Source organism: Oncorhynchus clarkii, chromosome 9 (assembly GCF_045791955.1).
Source record: "Oncorhynchus clarkii lewisi isolate Uvic-CL-2024 chromosome 9, UVic_Ocla_1.0, whole genome shotgun sequence".
NCBI classification, from domain to species: domain Eukaryota; kingdom Metazoa; phylum Chordata; class Actinopteri; order Salmoniformes; family Salmonidae; genus Oncorhynchus; species Oncorhynchus clarkii.
In genome coordinates this window covers 75,463,668-75,483,478 of record NC_092155.1, presented here as the reverse complement: position 1 = coordinate 75,483,478, position 19,811 = coordinate 75,463,668, and the positions used below count along the sequence as shown (strand labels likewise).

The 19,811-nt window shown below is 45.2% G+C and overlaps 1 protein-coding gene across 1 annotated transcript in view; it reads left to right on the top strand.

The window, feature by feature from the left end:
* The window catches only part of LOC139416955 (laminin subunit alpha-5-like), a 250,153-nt gene that overhangs the window by 230,036 nt on the left and 306 nt on the right, over positions 1 to 19,811 (top strand). The window contains exons 71-79 of the mRNA XM_071166167.1: positions 1,920 to 2,049; positions 10,264 to 10,436; positions 10,625 to 10,820; positions 11,808 to 11,960; positions 13,328 to 13,487; positions 13,888 to 14,012; positions 14,137 to 14,233; positions 17,456 to 17,575; positions 17,963 to 19,811. The exon at positions 17,963 to 19,811 is cut by the window's right edge and continues 306 nt beyond it. Of these exons, the coding sequence (XP_071022268.1) occupies positions 1,920 to 2,049; positions 10,264 to 10,436; positions 10,625 to 10,820; positions 11,808 to 11,960; positions 13,328 to 13,487; positions 13,888 to 14,012; positions 14,137 to 14,233; positions 17,456 to 17,575; positions 17,963 to 18,111 (1,303 nt within the window). The 3' untranslated portion in view covers positions 18,112 to 19,811. The remainder of the gene's footprint in view (positions 1 to 1,919; positions 2,050 to 10,263; positions 10,437 to 10,624; positions 10,821 to 11,807; positions 11,961 to 13,327; positions 13,488 to 13,887; positions 14,013 to 14,136; positions 14,234 to 17,455; positions 17,576 to 17,962) is intronic.

Sequence of the window (19,811 nt, the reverse complement as noted above, 5' to 3'; positions counted from 1 at the left end):
ATGTTGCTGCTCCTACTACTAGATTACAATGTTGCTGCTCCTACTACTAGATTACAATGTTGCTGCTCCTACTACTAGATTATAATGTTGCTGCTCCTACTACTACTAGATTACAATGTTGCTGCTCCTACTACTGCTAGATTACAATGTTGTTGCTGCTTCTACTACTGCTAGATTACAATGTTGCTGCTCCTACTACTGCTATATTACAATGTTGTTGCTGCTCCTACTACTACTAGATTACAATGTTGCTGCTCCTACTACTACTAGATTACAATGTTGCTGCTCCTACTACTAGATTACAATGTTGCTGCTCCTACTACTAGATTACAATGTTGCTGCTCCTACTACTAGATTACAATGTTGCTGCTCCTACTGCTACTAGATTACAATGTTGCTGCTCCTACTACTGCTAGATTACAATGTTGCTGCTCCTACTACTACTAGATTACAATGTTGCTGCTCCTACTACTAGATTACAATGTTGCTGCTCCTACTACTAGATTACAATGTTGTTGCTGCTCCTACTACTACTAGATTACAATGTTGCTGCTCCTACTACTGCTAGATTACAATGTTGCTGCTCCTACTACTACTAGATTACAATGTTGCTGCTCCTACTACTGCTAGATTACAATGTTGTTGCTCCTACTACTACTAGATTACAATGTTGTTGCTGCTCCTACTACTACTAGATTACAATGTTGCTGATCCTACTACTACTAGATTACAATGTTGCTGCTCCTACTACTACTAGATTACAATGTTGCTGCTCCTACTACTGTTAGATTACAATGTTGCTGCTCCTACTACTACTAGATTGCAATGTTGCTGCTCCTACTACTGTTAGATTACAATGTTGCTGCTCCTACTACTGTTAGATTACAATGTTTCTGCTCCTACTACTACTAGATTACAATGTTGCTGCTCCTACTACTGTTAGATTACAATGTTGCTGCTCCTACTACTACTAGATTACAATGTTGCTGCTCCTACTACTACTAGATTACAATGTTGCTGCTCCTACTACTGCTAGATTACAATGTTGCTGCTCCTACTACTACTAGATTACAATGTTGCTGCTCCTACTACTACTAGATTACAATGTTGCTGCTCCTACTACTGCTAGATTACAATGTTGCTGCTCCTACTACTGCTAGATTACAATGTTGCTGCTCCTACTACTACTAGATTACAATGTTGCTGCTCCTACTACTACTAGATTACAATGTTGCTGCTCCTACTACTACTAGATTACAATGTTGCTGCTCCTACTACTACTAGATTACAATGTTGCTGCTCCGACTACTGCTAGATTACAATGTTGCTGCTCCTACTACTACTATATTACAATGTTGCTGCTCCTACTACTGTTAGATTACAATGTTGCTGCTCCTACTACTACTAGATTACAATGTTGCTGCTCCTACTACTACTAGATTACAATGTTGCTGCTCCTACTACTGCTAGATTACAATGTTGTTGCTCCTACTACTACTAGATTACAATGTTGCTGCTCCTACTACTGCTAGATTACAATGTTGCTGCTCCTACTACTAGATTACAATGTTGCTGCTCCTACTACTAGATTACAATGTTGCTGCTCCTACTACTGCTAGATTACAATGTTGCTGCTCCTACTACTGCTAGATTACAATGTTGCTGCTCCTACTACTAGATTACAATGTTGCTGCTCCTACTACTAGATTACAATGTTGCTGCTCCTACTACTGCTAGATTACAATGTTGCTGCTCCTACTACTACTAGATTACAATGTTGCTGCTCCTACTACTGCTAGATTAGAAGTTTGTTTTCTAAGACTAGATGTGATTATACCACTGTGTGTAGGACTTGGGCTATAACTGTTACTGTAGCCATGACAACGGGCTAACAGCCCTATAACGACTGTACTCTACAGTGACAAGCCTTCTCAGATGGTGATGAATCTGATGAATGCTAAGGAGAACATCGACGTTCCTCTAGACTGTCCCGCTGCCGATAAACCTCAACAGATCCTGGCCACACCACCACGGCAAAAGCATGCTAAGGTACCTGACACCATAGATACACAATATATAATGTAATATACTGATACTTCTACATCTGACACCATGGGTACACAATATATAATGTAATATACTGATACTTCTATAGCTGACACCATAGGCACACAATATATAATGTAATATACTGATACTTCTATAGCTGACACTATAGATACACAATATATAATGTAATATACTGATACTTCTATAGCTGAGACCATAGATACACAATATATAATGTAATATACTGATACTTCTATAGCTGACACCATAGATACACAATATATAATGTAATATACTGATACTTCTATAGCTGACACCATAGATACACAATATATAATGTATTATACTGATACTTCTATAGCTGACACCATAGATACACAATATATAATGTAATATACTGATACTTCTATAGCTGATACTATAGATACACAATATATAATGTATTATACTGATACTTCTATAGCTGACACCATAGATACACAATATATAATGTAATATACTGATACTTCTATAGCTGACACCATAGATACACAATATATAATGTAATATACTGATACTTCTATAGCTGACACCATAGATACACAATATATAATGTATTATAATGATACTTCTATAGCTGACACCATAGGCACACAATATATAATGTATTATAATGATACTTCTATAGCTGACACCATAGGCACACAATATATAATGTATTATAATGATACTTCTATAGCTGACACCATAGATACACAATATGTAATGTATTATAGTACCTCTTCTACATCTGACACCATGGGTACACAATATATAATGTATTATAATGATACTTCTATAGCTGACACCATAGATACACAATATATAATGTATTCGAATACCTCTTCTACATCTGACACCATAGATACACAATATATAATGTATTCTAATGATACTTCTATAGCTGACACCATAGATACACAATATATAATGTATTCTAATACCTCTTCTACATCTGACACCATGGGTACACAATATATAATGTATTATAATGATACTTCTATAGCTGATACTATAGGTACACAATATATAATGTATTCGAATACCTCTTCTACATCTGACACCATGGGTACACAATATATAATGTATTATAATGATACTTCTATAGCTGATACTATAGGTACACAATATATAATGTATTCGAATACCTCTTCTACATCTGACACCATGGGTACACAATATATAATGTATTATAATGATACTTCTATAGCTGATACTATAGGTACACAATATATAATGTATTCGAATACCTCTTCTACATCTGACACCATGGGTACACAATATATAATGTATTATACTGATACTTCTATAGCTGACACCATAGATACACAATATATAATGTATTCGAATACCTCTTCTACATCTGACACCATAGATACACAATATATAATGTATTCGAATACCTCTTCTACATCTGACACCATAGATACACAATATATAATGTATTCGAATACCTCTTCTACATCTGACACCATAGATACACAATATATAATGTATTATAATGATACTTCTATAGCTGACACCATAGATACACAATATATAATGTATTCGAATACCTCTTCTACATCTGACACCATGGGTACACAATATATAATGTATTATACTGATACTTCTATAGCTGACACCATAGATACACAATATGTAATGTATTCTAATACCTCTTCTACATCTGACACCATGGGTACACAATATGTAATGTATTCTAATACCTCTTCTACATCTGACACCATGGGTACACAATATATAATGTATTATACTGATACTTCTATATCTGACACCATGGGTACACAATATATAATGTATTCTAATACCTCTTCTACATCTGACACCATTAAGATAGTATTAGAATACACTATACAGAATCTTAATGGTGTCAGATATCGAAATAGTGTTAGAATACATTATATACCCTATCTGGATATCTGACACCATTAAGATAGTGTATTATAATACTTCAGCCTGACACCCCTTGATGTGCGCGTGTGTGTGTGTGTGTGTGTGTGTGTGTGTGTGTGTGTGTGTGTGTGTGTGTGTGTGTGTGTGTGTGTGTGTGTGTGTGTGTGTGAGAGATCGAGTGTGAGAGATCGACTGTGTGATCGAGTGTCTCCAAACCCCTGCGTTCATCTCACATTTCATAGTCTGCATAGTGTCTGCACTCAGAACCCGAATCGGCTACTCCATGTTAGGTCTGTGACGAGAGATTATAGACAGACAAGAAAATGACCATCATGGATCTTCAATCAGAATGAACTCCTATACAACAGATGGATAGACAAAACATGCTGTCATTATAAAGTGATTATTAACTATAAAAAAGATAGATATGAAAACAGTACAAACTATAATGAAAAATACTGTTATATGCACATCATACTTTTTGTGTGTATATATAGTGAATCTACTGTATGTTTTACATTATGTGGGCACCCCTTCAAATTCAATGGGTTTCCATGGCCGTGCAGCCGCACACAAGCCTAAGATCACCATGCCAAACGTCAGTTTCAAACGTCAGTGCTGGAGTGGTGTAAAGTTCGCCGCCATTGGACTCTGGAGCAGTGGAAACGTGTTCTCTGGAGTGATGAATCATGACTTCACCATCTGGCAGGCCGACGGACGAATCTGGGTTTAGCGGATGCCTGGAGAACACTACCTGCCCGAATGGATAGTGCCAACTGTAAAGTTTGGTGGATGAGGAATAATGGTCTGGAGCTGTTTTTCATGGTTTGGGCTAGGCCCCTTAGTTACGCTACAGCTTACAATTCTGTGCTTCCAACTTTGTGGCAACAGTTTGAGGAAGGCCCTTTCCTGTTTCAACATGACAATGCCCCTGTGCACAAAGCGAGGTCCATACAGAAATTATTTGTTGAGATCGTTGTGGAAGAACTTGACTGACACACACAGAACCCTGACCTCAACCTCATCGAACACCTTTGGGATGAATTGGAACGCCGACTGTGAGCCAGGCCTAATCGCCCAACATCAGTGCCCCAACCTCACTAATGCTCTTGTGGCTGAATGAAAGCCAATTCCCCACAGCAATGTTCCAACATCTAATGGAAAGCCTTCCCAGAAAAGTGGAGGCTGTTATAGCAGCAAATGGGGGGACCAACTCCATATTAATGCCCATGATTTTGGACTGAGATGTTGGACGAGTGTCCTCATGCTTTTCGTTGTGTAGTTAGTTCACAGTTAGAGTTTATTAGACAGCTTCACTCAACTGGGCCTGATGAACAGAGTACAAACTCTACAAAGCCCTGGTCTCTTTTAAAGAAGTCTGATACATCTTTCAATTAGGCCACAAATAGAAACAAAACCAGCTAAAACCTTTCACAGGATATTCAGCGTGACTCCACAAGATAGAGGCTGTTATACATACAGTAGCTAGTATAATTACTGTGCTTTACTCACACAACCAGATTACATTCATTCCACATGACACACTATTCACACTCTCCAATGGGTCGGATGCTGTCAGTGAGACCTCTACACATGCCTACGATGGTCCCAGCCAGTAGGATGGTCTCAGCCAGTAGGATTGGTCCCAGCCAGTAGGATGTTCCCAGCCAGTAGGATGTTCCCAGCCAATAGGATTGGTCCCAGCCAGTAGGATTGGTCCCAGCCAGTAGGATTGGTCCCAGCAGGTAGGATTGGTCCCAGCCAGTAGGATGGTCCCAGCCAGTAGGATTGGTCCCAGCCAGTAGGATTGGTCCCAGCAGGTAGGATTGGTTCCAGCCAGTAGGATTGGTCCCAGCCAGTAGGATTGGTCCCAGTCAGTAGGATTGGTCCCAGCCAGTAGGATTGGTCCCAGCCAATAGAATGGTCCCAGCCAGTAGGATGGTCCCAGCCAGTAGGATTGATCCCAGCCAGTAGGATGGTCCCAGCCAGTAGGATTGGTCCCAGCCAGTAGGATTGGTCCCAGCCAGTAGGATTGGTCCCAGCCAGTAGGAATGGTCCCAGACAGTAGGATTGGTCCCAGCCAGTAGGATGGTCCCAGCCAGTAGGATTGGTCCCAGCCAGTAGGATTGGTCCCAGCAGGTAGGATTGGTCCCAGCCAGTAGGATTGGTCCCAGCCAGTAGGATTGGTCCCAGCCAGTAGGATTGGTCCCAGCAGGTAGGATTGGTTCCAGCCAGTAGGATTGGTCCCAGCCAGTAGGATTGGTCCCAGTCAGTAGGATTGGTCCCAGCCAGTAGGATTGGTCCCAGCCAATAGAATGGTCCCAGCCAGTAGGATGGTCCCAGCCAGTAGGATTGATCCCAGCCAGTAGGATTGGTCCCAGCCAGTAGGATTGGTCCCAGCAGGTAAGATTGGTCCCAGCCAATAGGATGGTCCCAGCCAGTAGGATTGGTCCCAGCCAGTAGGATGGTCCCAGCTTATAGGATGGTCCCAGCCAATAGGATGGTCCCAGCCAGTAGGATTGGTCCCAGCCAGTAGGATTGCTCCCAGCCAGTAGGATTGCTCCCAGCCAGTAGGATTGGTCCCAGCCAGTAGGATTGGTCCCAGCCAGTAGGATTGGTCCCAGCCAATAGGATTGGTCCCAGCCAGTAGGATTGGTCCCAGCCAGTAGGATGGTCCCAGCCAGTAGGATTGGTCCCAGCCAATAGGATTGGTCTCAGCCAGTAGGATTGGTCCCAGCCAGTAGGATGGTCCCAGCCAATAGGATTGGTCCCAGCCAGTAGGATTGGTCCCAGCCAGTAGGATTGGTCCCAGACAGTAGGATTGGTCCCAGCCAGTAGGAATGGTCCCAGCCAGTAGGATTGGTCCCAGCCAGTAGGATGGTCCCAGCCAGTAGGATTGGTCCCAGCCAGTAGGATTGGTCCCAGCCAATAGGATGGTCCCAGCCAGTAGGATGGTCCCAGCCAGTAGGATTGGTCCCAGCCAGTAGGATTGGTCCCAGCAGGTAGGATTTGTTCCAGCCAGTAGGATTGGTCCCAGCCAGTAGGATTGGTCCCAGCCAGTAGGAATGGTCCCAGCCAGTAGGATTGGTCCCAGCCAGTAGGATGGTCCCAGCCAGTAGGATGGTCCCAGCCAGTAGGATTGGTCCCAGCCAGTAGGATTGGTCCCAGCCAATAGGATGGTCCCAGCCAGTAGGATGGTCCCAGCCAGTAGGATTGGTCCCAGCAAGTAGGATTTGTTCCAGCCAGTAGGATTGGTCCCAGCCAGTAGGATTGGTCCCAGCCAGTAGGATTGGTCCCAGCCAGTAGGATTGGTCCCAGCAGGTAAGATTGGTCCCAGCCAATAGGATGGTCCCAGCCAGTAGGATTGGTCCCAGCCAGTAGGATGGTCCCAGCTTATAGGATGGTCCCAGCCAATAGGATGGTCCCAGCCAGTAGGATTGGTCCCAGCCAGTAGGATTGCTCCCAGCCAGTAGGATTGGTCCCAGCCAGTAGGATTGGTCCCAGCCAGTAGGATTGGTCCCAGCAGTAGGATTGGTCCCAGCCAATAGGATGGTCCCAGCCAGTAGGATTGATCCCAGCCAGTAGGATTGGTCCCAGCAGGTAGGATTTGTTCCAGCCAGTAGGATTGGTCCCAGCCAGTAGGATTGGTCCCAGCCAGTAGGATTGGTCCCAGCCAGTAGGATTGGTCCCAGCAGGTAAGATTGGTCCCAGCCAATAGGATGGTCCCAGCCAGTAGGATTGGTCCCAGCCAGTAGGATGGTCCCAGCTTATAGGATGGTCCCAGCCAATAGGATGGTCCCAGCCAGTAGGATTGGTCCCAGCCAGTAGGATTGCTCCCAGCCAGTAGGATTGGTCCCAGCCAGTAGGATTGGTCCCAGCCAGTAGGATTGGTCCCAGCCAGTAGGATTGGTCCCAGCCAATAGGATTGGTCCCAGCCAGTAGGATTGGTCCCAGCCAGTAGGATTGGTCCCAGCCAATAGGATGGTCCCAGCCAGTAGGATGGTCCCAGCCAGTAGGATTGGTCCCAGCCAGTAGGATTGGTCCCAGCAAGTAGGATTTGTTCCAGCCAGTAGGATTGGTCCCAGCCAGTAGGATTGGTCCCAGCCAGTAGGATTGGTCCCAGCCAGTAGGATTGGTCCCAGCAGGTAAGATTGGTCCCAGCCAATAGGATGGTCCCAGCCAGTAGGATTGGTCCCAGCCAGTAGGATGGTCCCAGCGTATAGGATGGTCCCAGCCAATAGGATGGTCCCAGCCAGTAGGATTGGTCCCAGCCAGTAGGATTGCTCCCAGCCAGTAGGATTGGTCCCAGCCAGTAGGATTGGTCCCAGCAGTAGGATTGGTCCCAGCCAATAGGATGGTCCCAGCCAGTAGGATTGATCCCAGCCAGTAGGATTGGTCCCAGCAGGTAGGATTTGTTCCAGCCAGTAGGATTGGTCCCAGCCAGTAGGATTGGTCCCAGCCAGTAGGATTGGTCCCAGCCAGTAGGATTGGTCCCAGCAGGTAAGATTGGTCCCAGCCAATAGGATGGTCCCAGCCAGTAGGATTGGTCCCAGCCAGTAGGATGGTCCCAGCTTATAGGATGGTCCCAGCCAATAGGATGGTCCCAGCCAGTAGGATTGGTCCCAGCCAGTAGGATTGCTCCCAGCCAGTAGGATTGGTCCCAGCCAGTAGGATTGGTCCCAGCCAGTAGGATTGGTCCCAGCCAGTAGGATTGGTCCCAGCCAATAGGATTGGTCCCAGCCAGTAGGATTGGTCCCAGCCAGTAGGATGGTCCCAGCCAGTAGGATTGGTCCCAGCCAATAGGATTGGTCTCAGCCAGTAGGATTGGTCCCAGCCAGTAGGATGGTCCCAGCCAATAGGATTGGTCCCAGCCAGTAGGATTGGTTCCAGCCAGTAGGATTGGTCCCAGCCAGTAGGATTGGTCCCAGCCAATAGGATGGTCCCAGCCAGTAGGATGGTCCCAGCCAGTAGGATTTGTCCCAGCCAGTAGGATTGGTCCCAGCAAGTAGGATTTGTTCCAGCCAGTAGGATTGGTCCCAGCCAGTAGGATTGGTCCCAGCCAGTAGGATTGGTCCCAGCCAGTAGGATTGGTCCCAGCAGGTAAGATTGGTCCCAGCCAATAGGATGGTCCCAGCCAGTAGGATTGGTCCCAGCCAGTAGGATGGTCCCAGCTTATAGGATGGTCCCAGCCAATAGGATGGTCCCAGCCAGTAGGATTGGTCCCAGCCAATTAGGATTGCTCCCAGCCAGTAGGATTGGTCCCAGCCAGTAGGATTGGTCCCAGCCAGTAGGATTGGTCCCAGCCAATAGGATTGGTCCCAGCCAGTAGGATTGGTCCCAGCCAGTAGGATGGTCCCAGCCAGTAGGTTTGGTCCCAGCCAATAGGATTGGTCTCAGCCAGTAGGATTGGTCCCAGCCAGTAGGATGGTCCCAGCCAATAGGATTGGTCCCAGCCAGTAGGATTGGTCCCAGCCAGTAGGATTGGTCCCAGCCAATAGGATTGGTCCAAGCCAGTAGGATATGTCCCAGCCAGTAGGATATGTCCCAGCCAGAAGGATTGGTCCCAGCCAGTAGGATTGCTCCCAGCCAGTAGGATTGGTTCCAGCCAGTAGGATTGGTCCCAGCCAGTAGGATTGGTCCCAGCCAGTAGGATTGGTCCCAGCCAGTAGGATGGTCCCAGCCAATAGGATTGGTCCCAGCCAGTAGGATTGGTCCCAGCCAGTAGAACAACACACTGCAGCATTTCCGTAGGGTCTCTTCCACCACTGAAAATGTACTGAATCAGAAGTTGTTTGAGTCAGATTGGGTCGTGTGTTGTACCATCCATTGTGAAAAAGAATCTCATGGGCGGGGCTTGAAGGCTCTTACATGGCCATGTAATTAGCCTTCTGTTTTTTTATTTTATTTAAACCTAATTTAAGTCAGTTAAGAACAAATTCTTATTTACAATGACGGCCTAGCGTGGAACCGTGGCCTTATTCAAGGGCAGAACGACAGGTTTTAACCTTGTCAGTTCAGGGATTTTATCCAGCGACCTTTCGGTTACTGGCCCAACGCTCTAACCACTAGAATACCTGCCGCCCCCCCCTTCTCTGGTTTCATCATTAAATCCCATCTGTGTTTTCATAGATTCCCTCTGACATCTTGATACACTTGTACTCAAATAGAATAGAATCCCTTCTAGTGTTACTTCAGCTCCAAGTCTATACCTGGTGTCTTCTCCCTGCACTGCCCTGAATATGTGGGACTCCCCTCACTCCTCCCTTCCCCCCTCCCTCCCACTCCCCCACCCCTCTACAGGATAAACACAGGAAGCCTGCGGGTGGCGGTGGGTCAGTGGAGCGGAGTCGCAGTGGCAGGGGGTCCTGCCAGGGGGACCTAGCCAATCAGGAGGAGGTTGGAGCTCTGCACTTCAGTGGCTCCTCCCACAGCCACCAGCGCTACGACAGGCTGCCAGAGGTCTTCAGCAGGACGTCAGTAACCCCATAACAACTAGTAGTAGTACTGGCTAAACAACCTCCACAGGGCTCTGTTTCAATAAAGATGTTTTTTTTCGTTGTCGATTTAAGATCATCCTTTTAAAAAATATATATGTTTTCCTCCCGTTGTTCCATGTCCTGTATATGGCTGTAACGCACGTCCCCTTCTCTCTCACCCCCAGGCCTCACATCTCCATGGGTCTACGTGTGAACTCTTCAGAAGGCCTGGTGTTCTGTGTGTCTGGATCAGGAGAACGTAGCAGATCTGTGATGACCCTGTCGGTCTCCGACGGACACCTGCTGCTCCTCATCGACGGAGGGAAGAGGAAGACTAGCATCCGCTCGCGCAGGAAGTACAACGATGGACGGTGGCACACGGTGCGTGTGCGTGTGTGTGTGTGTGTGTGTGTGTGTGTGTGTGTGTGTGTGTGTGTGTGTGTGTGTGTGTGTGTGTGTGTGTGGTATAACCAATAACATGCTATCTTACCACCATCCTCAGTAACACGCCAAGAACACTGTAATGATGAAGTCAGTAAATATCACTGAAGGCACAGGGTTCTGGGTCTGCATTACATTTCCCTAGCTGTATGAACCACTCTACCCTCCCTATAGTCTCATTGTCTTCCGTCCTGATTGAGATTTAGATCAGGATTGTGGTTTGTGTGTGTCTGACTCGTGTGTGTATCTGTGTGTATCTGTGTGTATCTGTGTGTGTATCTGTGTGTATCTGTGTGTGTCTGTGTATCTGTGTGTGTCTGTGTATCTGTGTGTATCTGTGTGTGTCTGTGTATCTGTGTGTGTATCTGTGTGTGTCTGTGTATCTGTGTATCTCTGTGTGTCTGTATCTGTGTGTATCTGTGTGTCTGTGTATCTGTGTGTATCTCTGTGTATCTCTGTGTATGTGTGTGTATCTCTGTGTATGTATCTGTGTATCTGTGTGTGTATCTGTGTGTATCTGTGTGTGTATCTGTGTGTATCTGTGTGTGTATCTGTGTGTATCTGTGTGTATCTGTGTGTATCTGTGTGTGTCTGTGTATCTGTGTGTATCTGTGTGTGTATCTGTGTGTGTATCTGTGTGTATCTGTGTGTATCTGTGTGTGTATCTGTGTGTGTATCTGTGTGTGTATCTGGGTGTGTATCTGGGTGTGTATCTGTGTGTGTATCTGTGTGTATCTGTGTGTATCTGTGTGTATCTGTGTGTGTATCTGTGTGTATCTGTGTGTATCTGTGTGTATCTGTGTGTATCTGTGTGTGTATCTGTGTGTGTATCTGTGTGTATCTGTGTGTATCTGTGTGTGTTCTAAGTCCTGGCACCGTCAGTAACAGACCAGTGTAATACCAACATGTATTTTTTTCCCCCACCAGGTGTTTGTGAAGCGGGAGGGAGAGATGGCCAGTTTGATTGTTGATGGGATCAATACCCAGTCTAAGAGGGTCTCGGGAGGGGAGAAAACACCCCTCAGTTCCCCTCTCTACATCGGAGGAGTTCCCTCAGCAGTCGCCAGCTCACTTCTCACGGTACTACGGCCGTCACATTCACAGTGGAGACACGAGGAATTCGACTCAATCTCAGTACATTTTTCGGCAATTCCATTGTTTTCATCCTATCCCCTCTCCCCCTTCCCTATTGGAGGAGAAAGTCCATTACATTGTGAGGAGGAGAAAGCATTTGAGGAAAGATTAATTTAAAAATAGCTACTATATCAACATTGTGCTTCCTCCAGTCAGTGGGAAAGTACCAGTACTCCCTGTATATAGCCTCCACATTGACTCTGTACCGGTACCCCCTGTATATAGCCTCCTCATTGACTCTGTACCAGTACTCCCTGTATATAGCCTCCACATTGACTCGGTACCAGTACCCCCTGTATATAGCCTCCTCATTGACTCTGTACCAGTACTCCCTGTATATAGCCTCCACATTGACTCTGTACCAGTACCCCCTGTATATAGCCTCCACATTGACTCTGTACCAGTACCCCCTGTATATAGCCTCCACATTGACTCAGTACCAGTACTCCCTGTATATAGCCTCCACATTGACTCAGTACCAGTACCCCCTGTATATAGCCTCCACATTGACTCAGTACCAGTACCCCCTGTATATAGCCTCCGCATTGACTCTGTACCGGTACCCCCTGTATATAGTCTCCACATTGACTCTGTACCGTAACACCCTGTAAACAGCCTCCGCATTGACTCTGTACCGGTACTCCCTGTATATAGTCTCCACATTGACTCTGTACCGTAACACCCTGTAAACAGCCTCCATATTGACTCTGTACCGGTACCACCTGTATATAGCCTCCACATTGACTCTGTACCGTAACACCCTGTATATAGCCTCCACCCTGACTCAGTACCGGTGCCCCCTGTATGAAGCCTCGTTATTCTCATTGTGTTACTTTTTATTTTAGTCTACTTGGTAAATATGTTCTTCTTCTTGAACTGCACTGTTGGTTAAGGGCTTGTAAGTAAAGCATTTCACGGTAAAGTCTATACTTGTTGTATTCAGCATTTCACGGTAAAGTCTATACTTGTTGTATTCAGCATTTCACGGTAAAGTCTATACTTGTTGTATTCAGCATTTCACGGTAAAGTCTACACTTGTTGTATTCGGAGCATGTGACAAATAAAATTAGATTTGTCTCAATGCTTCTTCCAGTCAGTTGTAAAGTCATAATGCTCTTGGCTTTAACAGTGCTCATTGTGTGTGTGTGTGTGTGTGTGTGTGTGTGTGTGTGTGTGTGTGTGTGTGTGTGTGTGTGTGTGTGTGTGTGTGTGTGTGTGTGTGTGTGTGTGTGTGTGTGTCTCTACAGTACAGAGAAATATATACCTTATTGAAACTGTTCTACGGTGTACTGCCCATCTCTTTCACTACATAGGTGCCAGGTCCTGGAGGGTTTGTGGGCTGTGTGAGGGACCTGGAGCTGAATGAGGAGAGCATAGACAATCCCTCCACAAGCCTGGGGGTTGTTCCTTGCTTCCAGACCACTCTGCAGCCTGGGGCATACTTCTCCTCCCAGGGAGGACACATGGCTATAGGTACAGTATACCTCCTCTCCTCCCAGGGTGGACACATGGCTATAGGTACAGTATACCTCCTCTCCTCCCAGGGAGGACACATGGCTATAGGTACAGTATACCTCCTCTCCTCCCAGGGAGGACACATGGCTATAGGTACAGTATACCTCCTCTCCTCCCAGGGAGGACACATGGCTATAGGTACAGTATACCTCCTCTCCTCTCTCTCCTCTCCTCTAAAATTATTTGGTTGCAATTTAAAATGTTTGTCAAAGAGGCCAAGGATTTGGAAAAGGATCTAGGAGAGACTATTGGAGAGACATTCTCTGGGATTATGAGACAGGACAGAGCACAACAAAAGGAATATTGACCCATAAAATCTTAAACACACTGGCTAATCTCTCCATGTCTCTGTGTCTAGATGAAGGCCTGGTGTTAGGGCGGGACCTAGAGGTCAGGCTGGAGGTACGGCTGGTGTCTGACTCTGGTCTCCTGCTGCATGCTGGGTCTGGACAACAGCTCAGTCTCTACCTCAACCAGGGAGAGGTACGATTAACTAAGTGTTCTGTTGTTTTAGGACTACCTAGACAGTTTTCTTCAGTTTCAGACAGAGTCATATGTACAATGAAAGAGTGTGTATAATGACTGTATAATGTGGTGTCCTCTACAGGTGACAGTCACAGTGAACAGTGGTCGCGGAAACCTCTTCTCCACCTCTTTCACACCAGAGGAATCCCTGTGTGACGGACGCTGGCACAGTATCACAGGTGAGTTCTAGCTTACAGTTACAGATACAGGTGAATTCTAGCTAAGTTACAGATACAGGTGAATTCTAGCTGAGTTACAGATACAGGTGAGTTCTAGCTTACAGTTACTGATACAGGTGAGTTCTAGCTTACAGTTACTGATACAGGTGAGTTCTAGCTTACAGTTACAGATACAGGTGAATTCTAGCTGAGTTACAGATACAGGTGAATTCTAGCTTAGTTACAGATACAGGTGAGTTCTAGCTGAGTTACAGATACAGGTTAATTCTAGCTGAGTTACAGATACAGGTGAGTTCTAGCTTAGTTACAGATACAGGTGAATTCTAGCTGAGTTACAGATACAGGTGAATTCTAGCTGAGTTACAGATACAGGTGAATTCTAGCTTAGTTACAGATACAGGTGAGTTCTAGCTTAGTTACAGATACAGGTGAGTTCTAGCTTAGTTACAGATACAGGTGAATTCTAGCTTAGTTACAGATACAGGTGAGTTCTAGCTTAGTTACAGATACAGGTGCGTTCTAGCTGAGTTGCAGATACAGGTGAATTCTAGCTGAGTTACAGATACAGGTGAATTCTAGCTGAGTTACAGATACAGGTGAATTCTAGCTGAGTTACAGATACAGGTGAGTTCTAGCTGAGTTACAGATACAGGTGAGTTCTAGCTTAGTTACAGATACAGGTGAGTTCTAGCTTACAGATACAGATACAGGTGAGTTGTAGCTTACAGATACAGATACAGGTGAGTTGTAGCTTACAGATACAGATACAGGTGAGTTGTAGCTTAGTTACAGATACAGGTGAGTTCTAGCTTACAGATACAGATACAGGTGAGTTGTAGCTTACAGATACAGATACAGGTGAGTTGTAGCTTACAGATACAGGTGAGTTGTAGCTTAGTTACAGATACAGGTGAGTTCTAGCTGAGTTACAGATACAGGTGAATTCTAGCTGAGTTACAGATACAGGTGAATTCTAGCTGAGTTACAGATACAGGTGAGTTCTAGCTGAGTTACAGATACAGGTGAGTTCTAGCTTAGTTACAGATACAGGTGAGTTCTAGCTTACAGATACAGATACAGGTGAGTTGTAGCTTACAGATACAGATACAGGTGAGTTGTAGCTTACAGATACAGGTGGGTTGTAGCTTACAGATACAGGTGAGTTGTAGCTTAGTTACAGATACAGGTGAGTTGTAGCTTAGTTACAGATACAGGTGAGTTGTAGCTTAGTTACAGATACAGGTGAGTTGTAGCTTAGTTACAGATACAGGTGAGTTGTAGCTTAGGTACAGATACAGGTGAGTTGTAGCTTAGTTACAGATACAGGTGAGTTGTAGCTTACAGATACAGATACAGGTGAGTTGTGGTTTACAGATACAGATACAGGTGAGTTGTGGTTTACAGATACAGATACAGGTGAGTTGTAGCTTACAGATACAGGTGAGTTGTAGCTTACAGATACAGGTGAGTTGTGGTTTACAGATACAGATACAGGTGAGTTGTGGTTTACAGATACAGATACAGGTGAGTTGTAGCTTACAGATACAGATACAGGTGAGTTGTAGCTTACAGATACAGATACAGGTGAGTTGTAGCTTAGTTACAGATACAGGTGAGTTGTAGCTTAGTTACAGATACAGGTGAGTTGTAGCTTACAGATACAGATACAGGTGAGTTGTAGCTTACAGATACAGATACAGGTGAGTTGTAGCTTAGTTACAGATACAGGTGAGTTGTAGCTTACAGATACAGATACAGGTGAGTTGTAGCTTACAGATACAGGTGAGTTGTGGTTTACAGATACAGGTGAGTTGTGGTTTACAGATACAAATACAGGTGAGTTGTGGTTTACAGATACAGATACAGGTGAGTTGTAGCTTACAGATACAGATACAGGTGTAGCCTGTTTAGTGCTCACACACTTTGGTCTTTATCGTCAAGGAATGAATTGTATCTCTTCCCTTAGCACTATAGTTTCCTCACAATATTACACTGAACAAAAATATAAACGCAACATGTAAAGTGTTGGTCATTGTTTTCATGAGCTGAAATAAAAGATCCCAGAAATGTTCCATACGCACAAAAATATTATTTATTTCAAATGTTGTGCACAAATTTGTTTACATCACTGTTAGTGAGCATTTCTCCTTTGCCAATATAATCCATCCACCTGACAGGTGTGGCATATCAAGAAGCTGATTAAACAACATGGTCATTACACAGGTACACCTTGTGTGGGGACAATAAAAGCCCACTCTAAAATGTGCAGTTTTGTCACGCAGATGTCTCAAGTTTTGAGGGAGCGTGCAACTGGCATGCTGACAATGTTGCCATAGAATTGAATGTTCATTTCTCTACCATAAGCCGCCTCCAATATCGTTTTAGAGAATTTGGCAGTACATCCAACCGGACTAACAACTGTACGGTTTGCTGATGTCAACGTTGTGAACAGGGGGCCCCATGCTGGTTATGGTATGTGCAGGCATAAACTACAGACAACGAACACAATTGCATTTTATCGATGGCAATTTGAATGCATAGAGACACCGTGAAGAGATCCTGAGGCCCATTGTCGTGCCATTCATCCACCTCCATCACCTCATGTTTCAACATGATAATGCACAGCCCCATGTCACATGGATCTGGACGCAATTCCTGGAAGCTGAAAATGTCCCAGTTCTTCCATGGCCTGCATACTCACCAGACATGTCACCCATTGAGCATGTTTGGGATGCTCTGGATAGTCCTGTACAACAGTTCCCTCCAATATCCAGCAACTTCACACAGCCATTAAGGAGGAGTGGGACAACATTCCACAGGCCACAATCAACAGCCTGATCAACTCTATGTGAAGGAGATGTGTCGCGCTGCATGAGGCAAATGGTGGTCACACCAGATACTGACTGGTTTTCTGATCCACGTCCCTAGCTTTTTAATATCTGTGACCAACAGATGCACATCTGTATTCCCAGTCATGTGAAATCCATAGATTAGGACCTAATTTATTTATTTTAATTGACAGATTTCCTTATATGATCTGTAACTCAGTAAAATCTTTGAAATTGTTACATGTTGCGTTTTTATATTTTTTTGTTCAGTGTAGATTTGCACTGGGAAAACATTATAGCATCATCTATGTTACTAAACTTGGGATCAATACATTTTATTCAATTCAAACCAGTCTTCTACTAATGTTGTTGCCATTGGCTGTTCGCCCCGTAGTCATGAAGAAGAGCAACGTGCTGCAGCTCCATGTGGATGCAGCCAGTGAACACAGTGTGGGGCCCAAGAAGGGCCGATCCTCAGGGGCCAAGGAGACTGTGTACCTGGGGGGAGTACCAGGTGAGCACATCTCCCTTTCTCCATCAAAAATACCTTCTGTTGAACCCTACCTTTCCTGACCTTACTCTGTCAAACACTGGAGCTAATCGGATATTAATTCCATACACATATTCAGAAGTAATTTTGTGATTAAAAAATATATATATTATTAGCTGTCGGGGGGGGGGGGGGATCACAAAACTATTCAGTGATTTTCATAATTTTCTAGACAGAGTATTTTACAGTGTGAATGGTGAAGGAAAGACTAATGTACAACCTCAAACATGAGAATGTTTTAAAAATAATTTATTTCAAAAAAATAACAGACAACGTCTAAACCTTCCGTCTCGAACATAAAGAACTATAACTATCTTTCTGCATTTCAACTTGTATTCTCCTCTCCTCTAGATGGCGTTGATGTGCCGGGCCTCCCCGCTGCCCTGCCCTCCTTCCATGGTTGTGTTCGGAGAGCCGTCCTGAACCAGCGACCAGCCGTGCTGTCTAAACCCCTGTTAGTACACGGAGCTGTGGGCACACAGGGCTGTCCAGCCATGTAGACCTCTTTTAGCCCTGTTACACCCGGTATGGCCTGTTCCCCCTGGTTTAGCCCTGTTACACCCGGTTCAGCCCTGTTCCCCCTGGTTTAGCCCTGTTCCCCCTGGTTTAGCCCTGTTACACCTGGTTTAGCCCTGTTACACCCGGTTTAGCCCTGTTACACCCGGTTTAGCCCTGTTACCCCTGGTTTAGCCCTGTTACCCCTGGTTTAGCCCTGTTACCCCTGGTTTAGCCCTGTTCCCCCTGGTTTAGCACTGTTCTCCCTGGTTTAACCCTGTTCCCCCTGGTTTAGCCCTGTTCCCTCTGGTTTAGCCCTGTTTACCCCTGGTTTAGCCCTGTTCAGCCCTGTTCACCCGGCTAATGCAGGGCCAAACTCAATACGACAACGTTACAGAACGTTGTTACATTTCTGTCTGAAAACTTTGTATCTGCAACAATACACCCGTGGGCCACGTTCATTAGGAAAAACGTTATGGAGCCAATAGAAATGTCATGAATAGAGCTGATGATGTGATTCTGTATTGTACATGTCAGAGGTATGTGTGTTCTATGTCATATACACTACCTAGCCAAAAGTATGTGGACACCCATTTAATTTAGTGGATTCAGCTATTTCAGCACACACCCGTTGCTGACAAGGGGAATAACTTTTTGGCCCTGCTAGAGCTGCCCCGGTCAGCTGTAAGTGCTGTTATTGTGAAGGGGAAACGTCTAGGAGCAACAATGTCTCGGCCGCAAAGTGGAAGGCCACACAAGCTCACAGAACGGGACAGCAGAGTGCTGAAGCGCGTAGGGCGTAAAAAATCGTCTGTCCTCGGTTGCAACACTCAGTGTTGAGTTTCAAACTGCCTCTGGAAGCAACGTCAGCACAATAACTGTTCGTCGGGAACTTTATGAAATGGGTTTCCATGACCAAGCAGCCGTACACAAGACTAAGATCACCGTGTGCAATGCCAAGCGTTGACTGGAGTGGTGTAAAACTCAACACCATTGTCTCTGGAACAGTGGAAACGCCTTCTCTGTGATAGTGAAATAGTGATAAATCCCCGCTTAACCATCTGGCAGTCCGACTGATGAATCTGAGTTATAAGGATGCCAAGAGAACGTTACCTGCCAAAAATGTATAGTGCCAACTGTAATGTTTGGAGGAGGTATAATGGTCTGGGGCTGTTTTTCATGGTTTGGGCCCCTTAGTTCCAGTGAAGGGAAATCTTAACTCTATAGTATACAATTAAATTCTAGACGATTCTGTGCTTCCCACTTTGTGGCAACAGTTTGGTGAAGGCCCTTTCCTGTTTCAGCGTGACAATTCCCCCATGAGGTCCACATAGAAATGGTTTGTTGAGATCGGTATTGAAGAACTTGACTGGCCTGCACAGAGCCCTGACCTCAACCCAAATCGAACACCTTTGGGAGCCAGGCCTAATCACCCAACATCAGTGGCCAACCTCACTAATGCTCTTGTGGCTGAATGGAAGCAAATCCCCGCAGCAATGTTCCAACATCAAGTGGAAAACCTTCCCAGAAGAGAGGAGGCTGTTATAGCAGGAAAAGGGGAACCAACACTCCATATTAATGTCCATGATTTTGGAATGAGAAGTTCGACGAGCAGGTGTCCACATACTTTTGGCGATGTAGTGTGTATTTTTACCTGAACGTTCCACAGCATTGTTTCCAACTGTTTTAAAGGATCAATATAAAC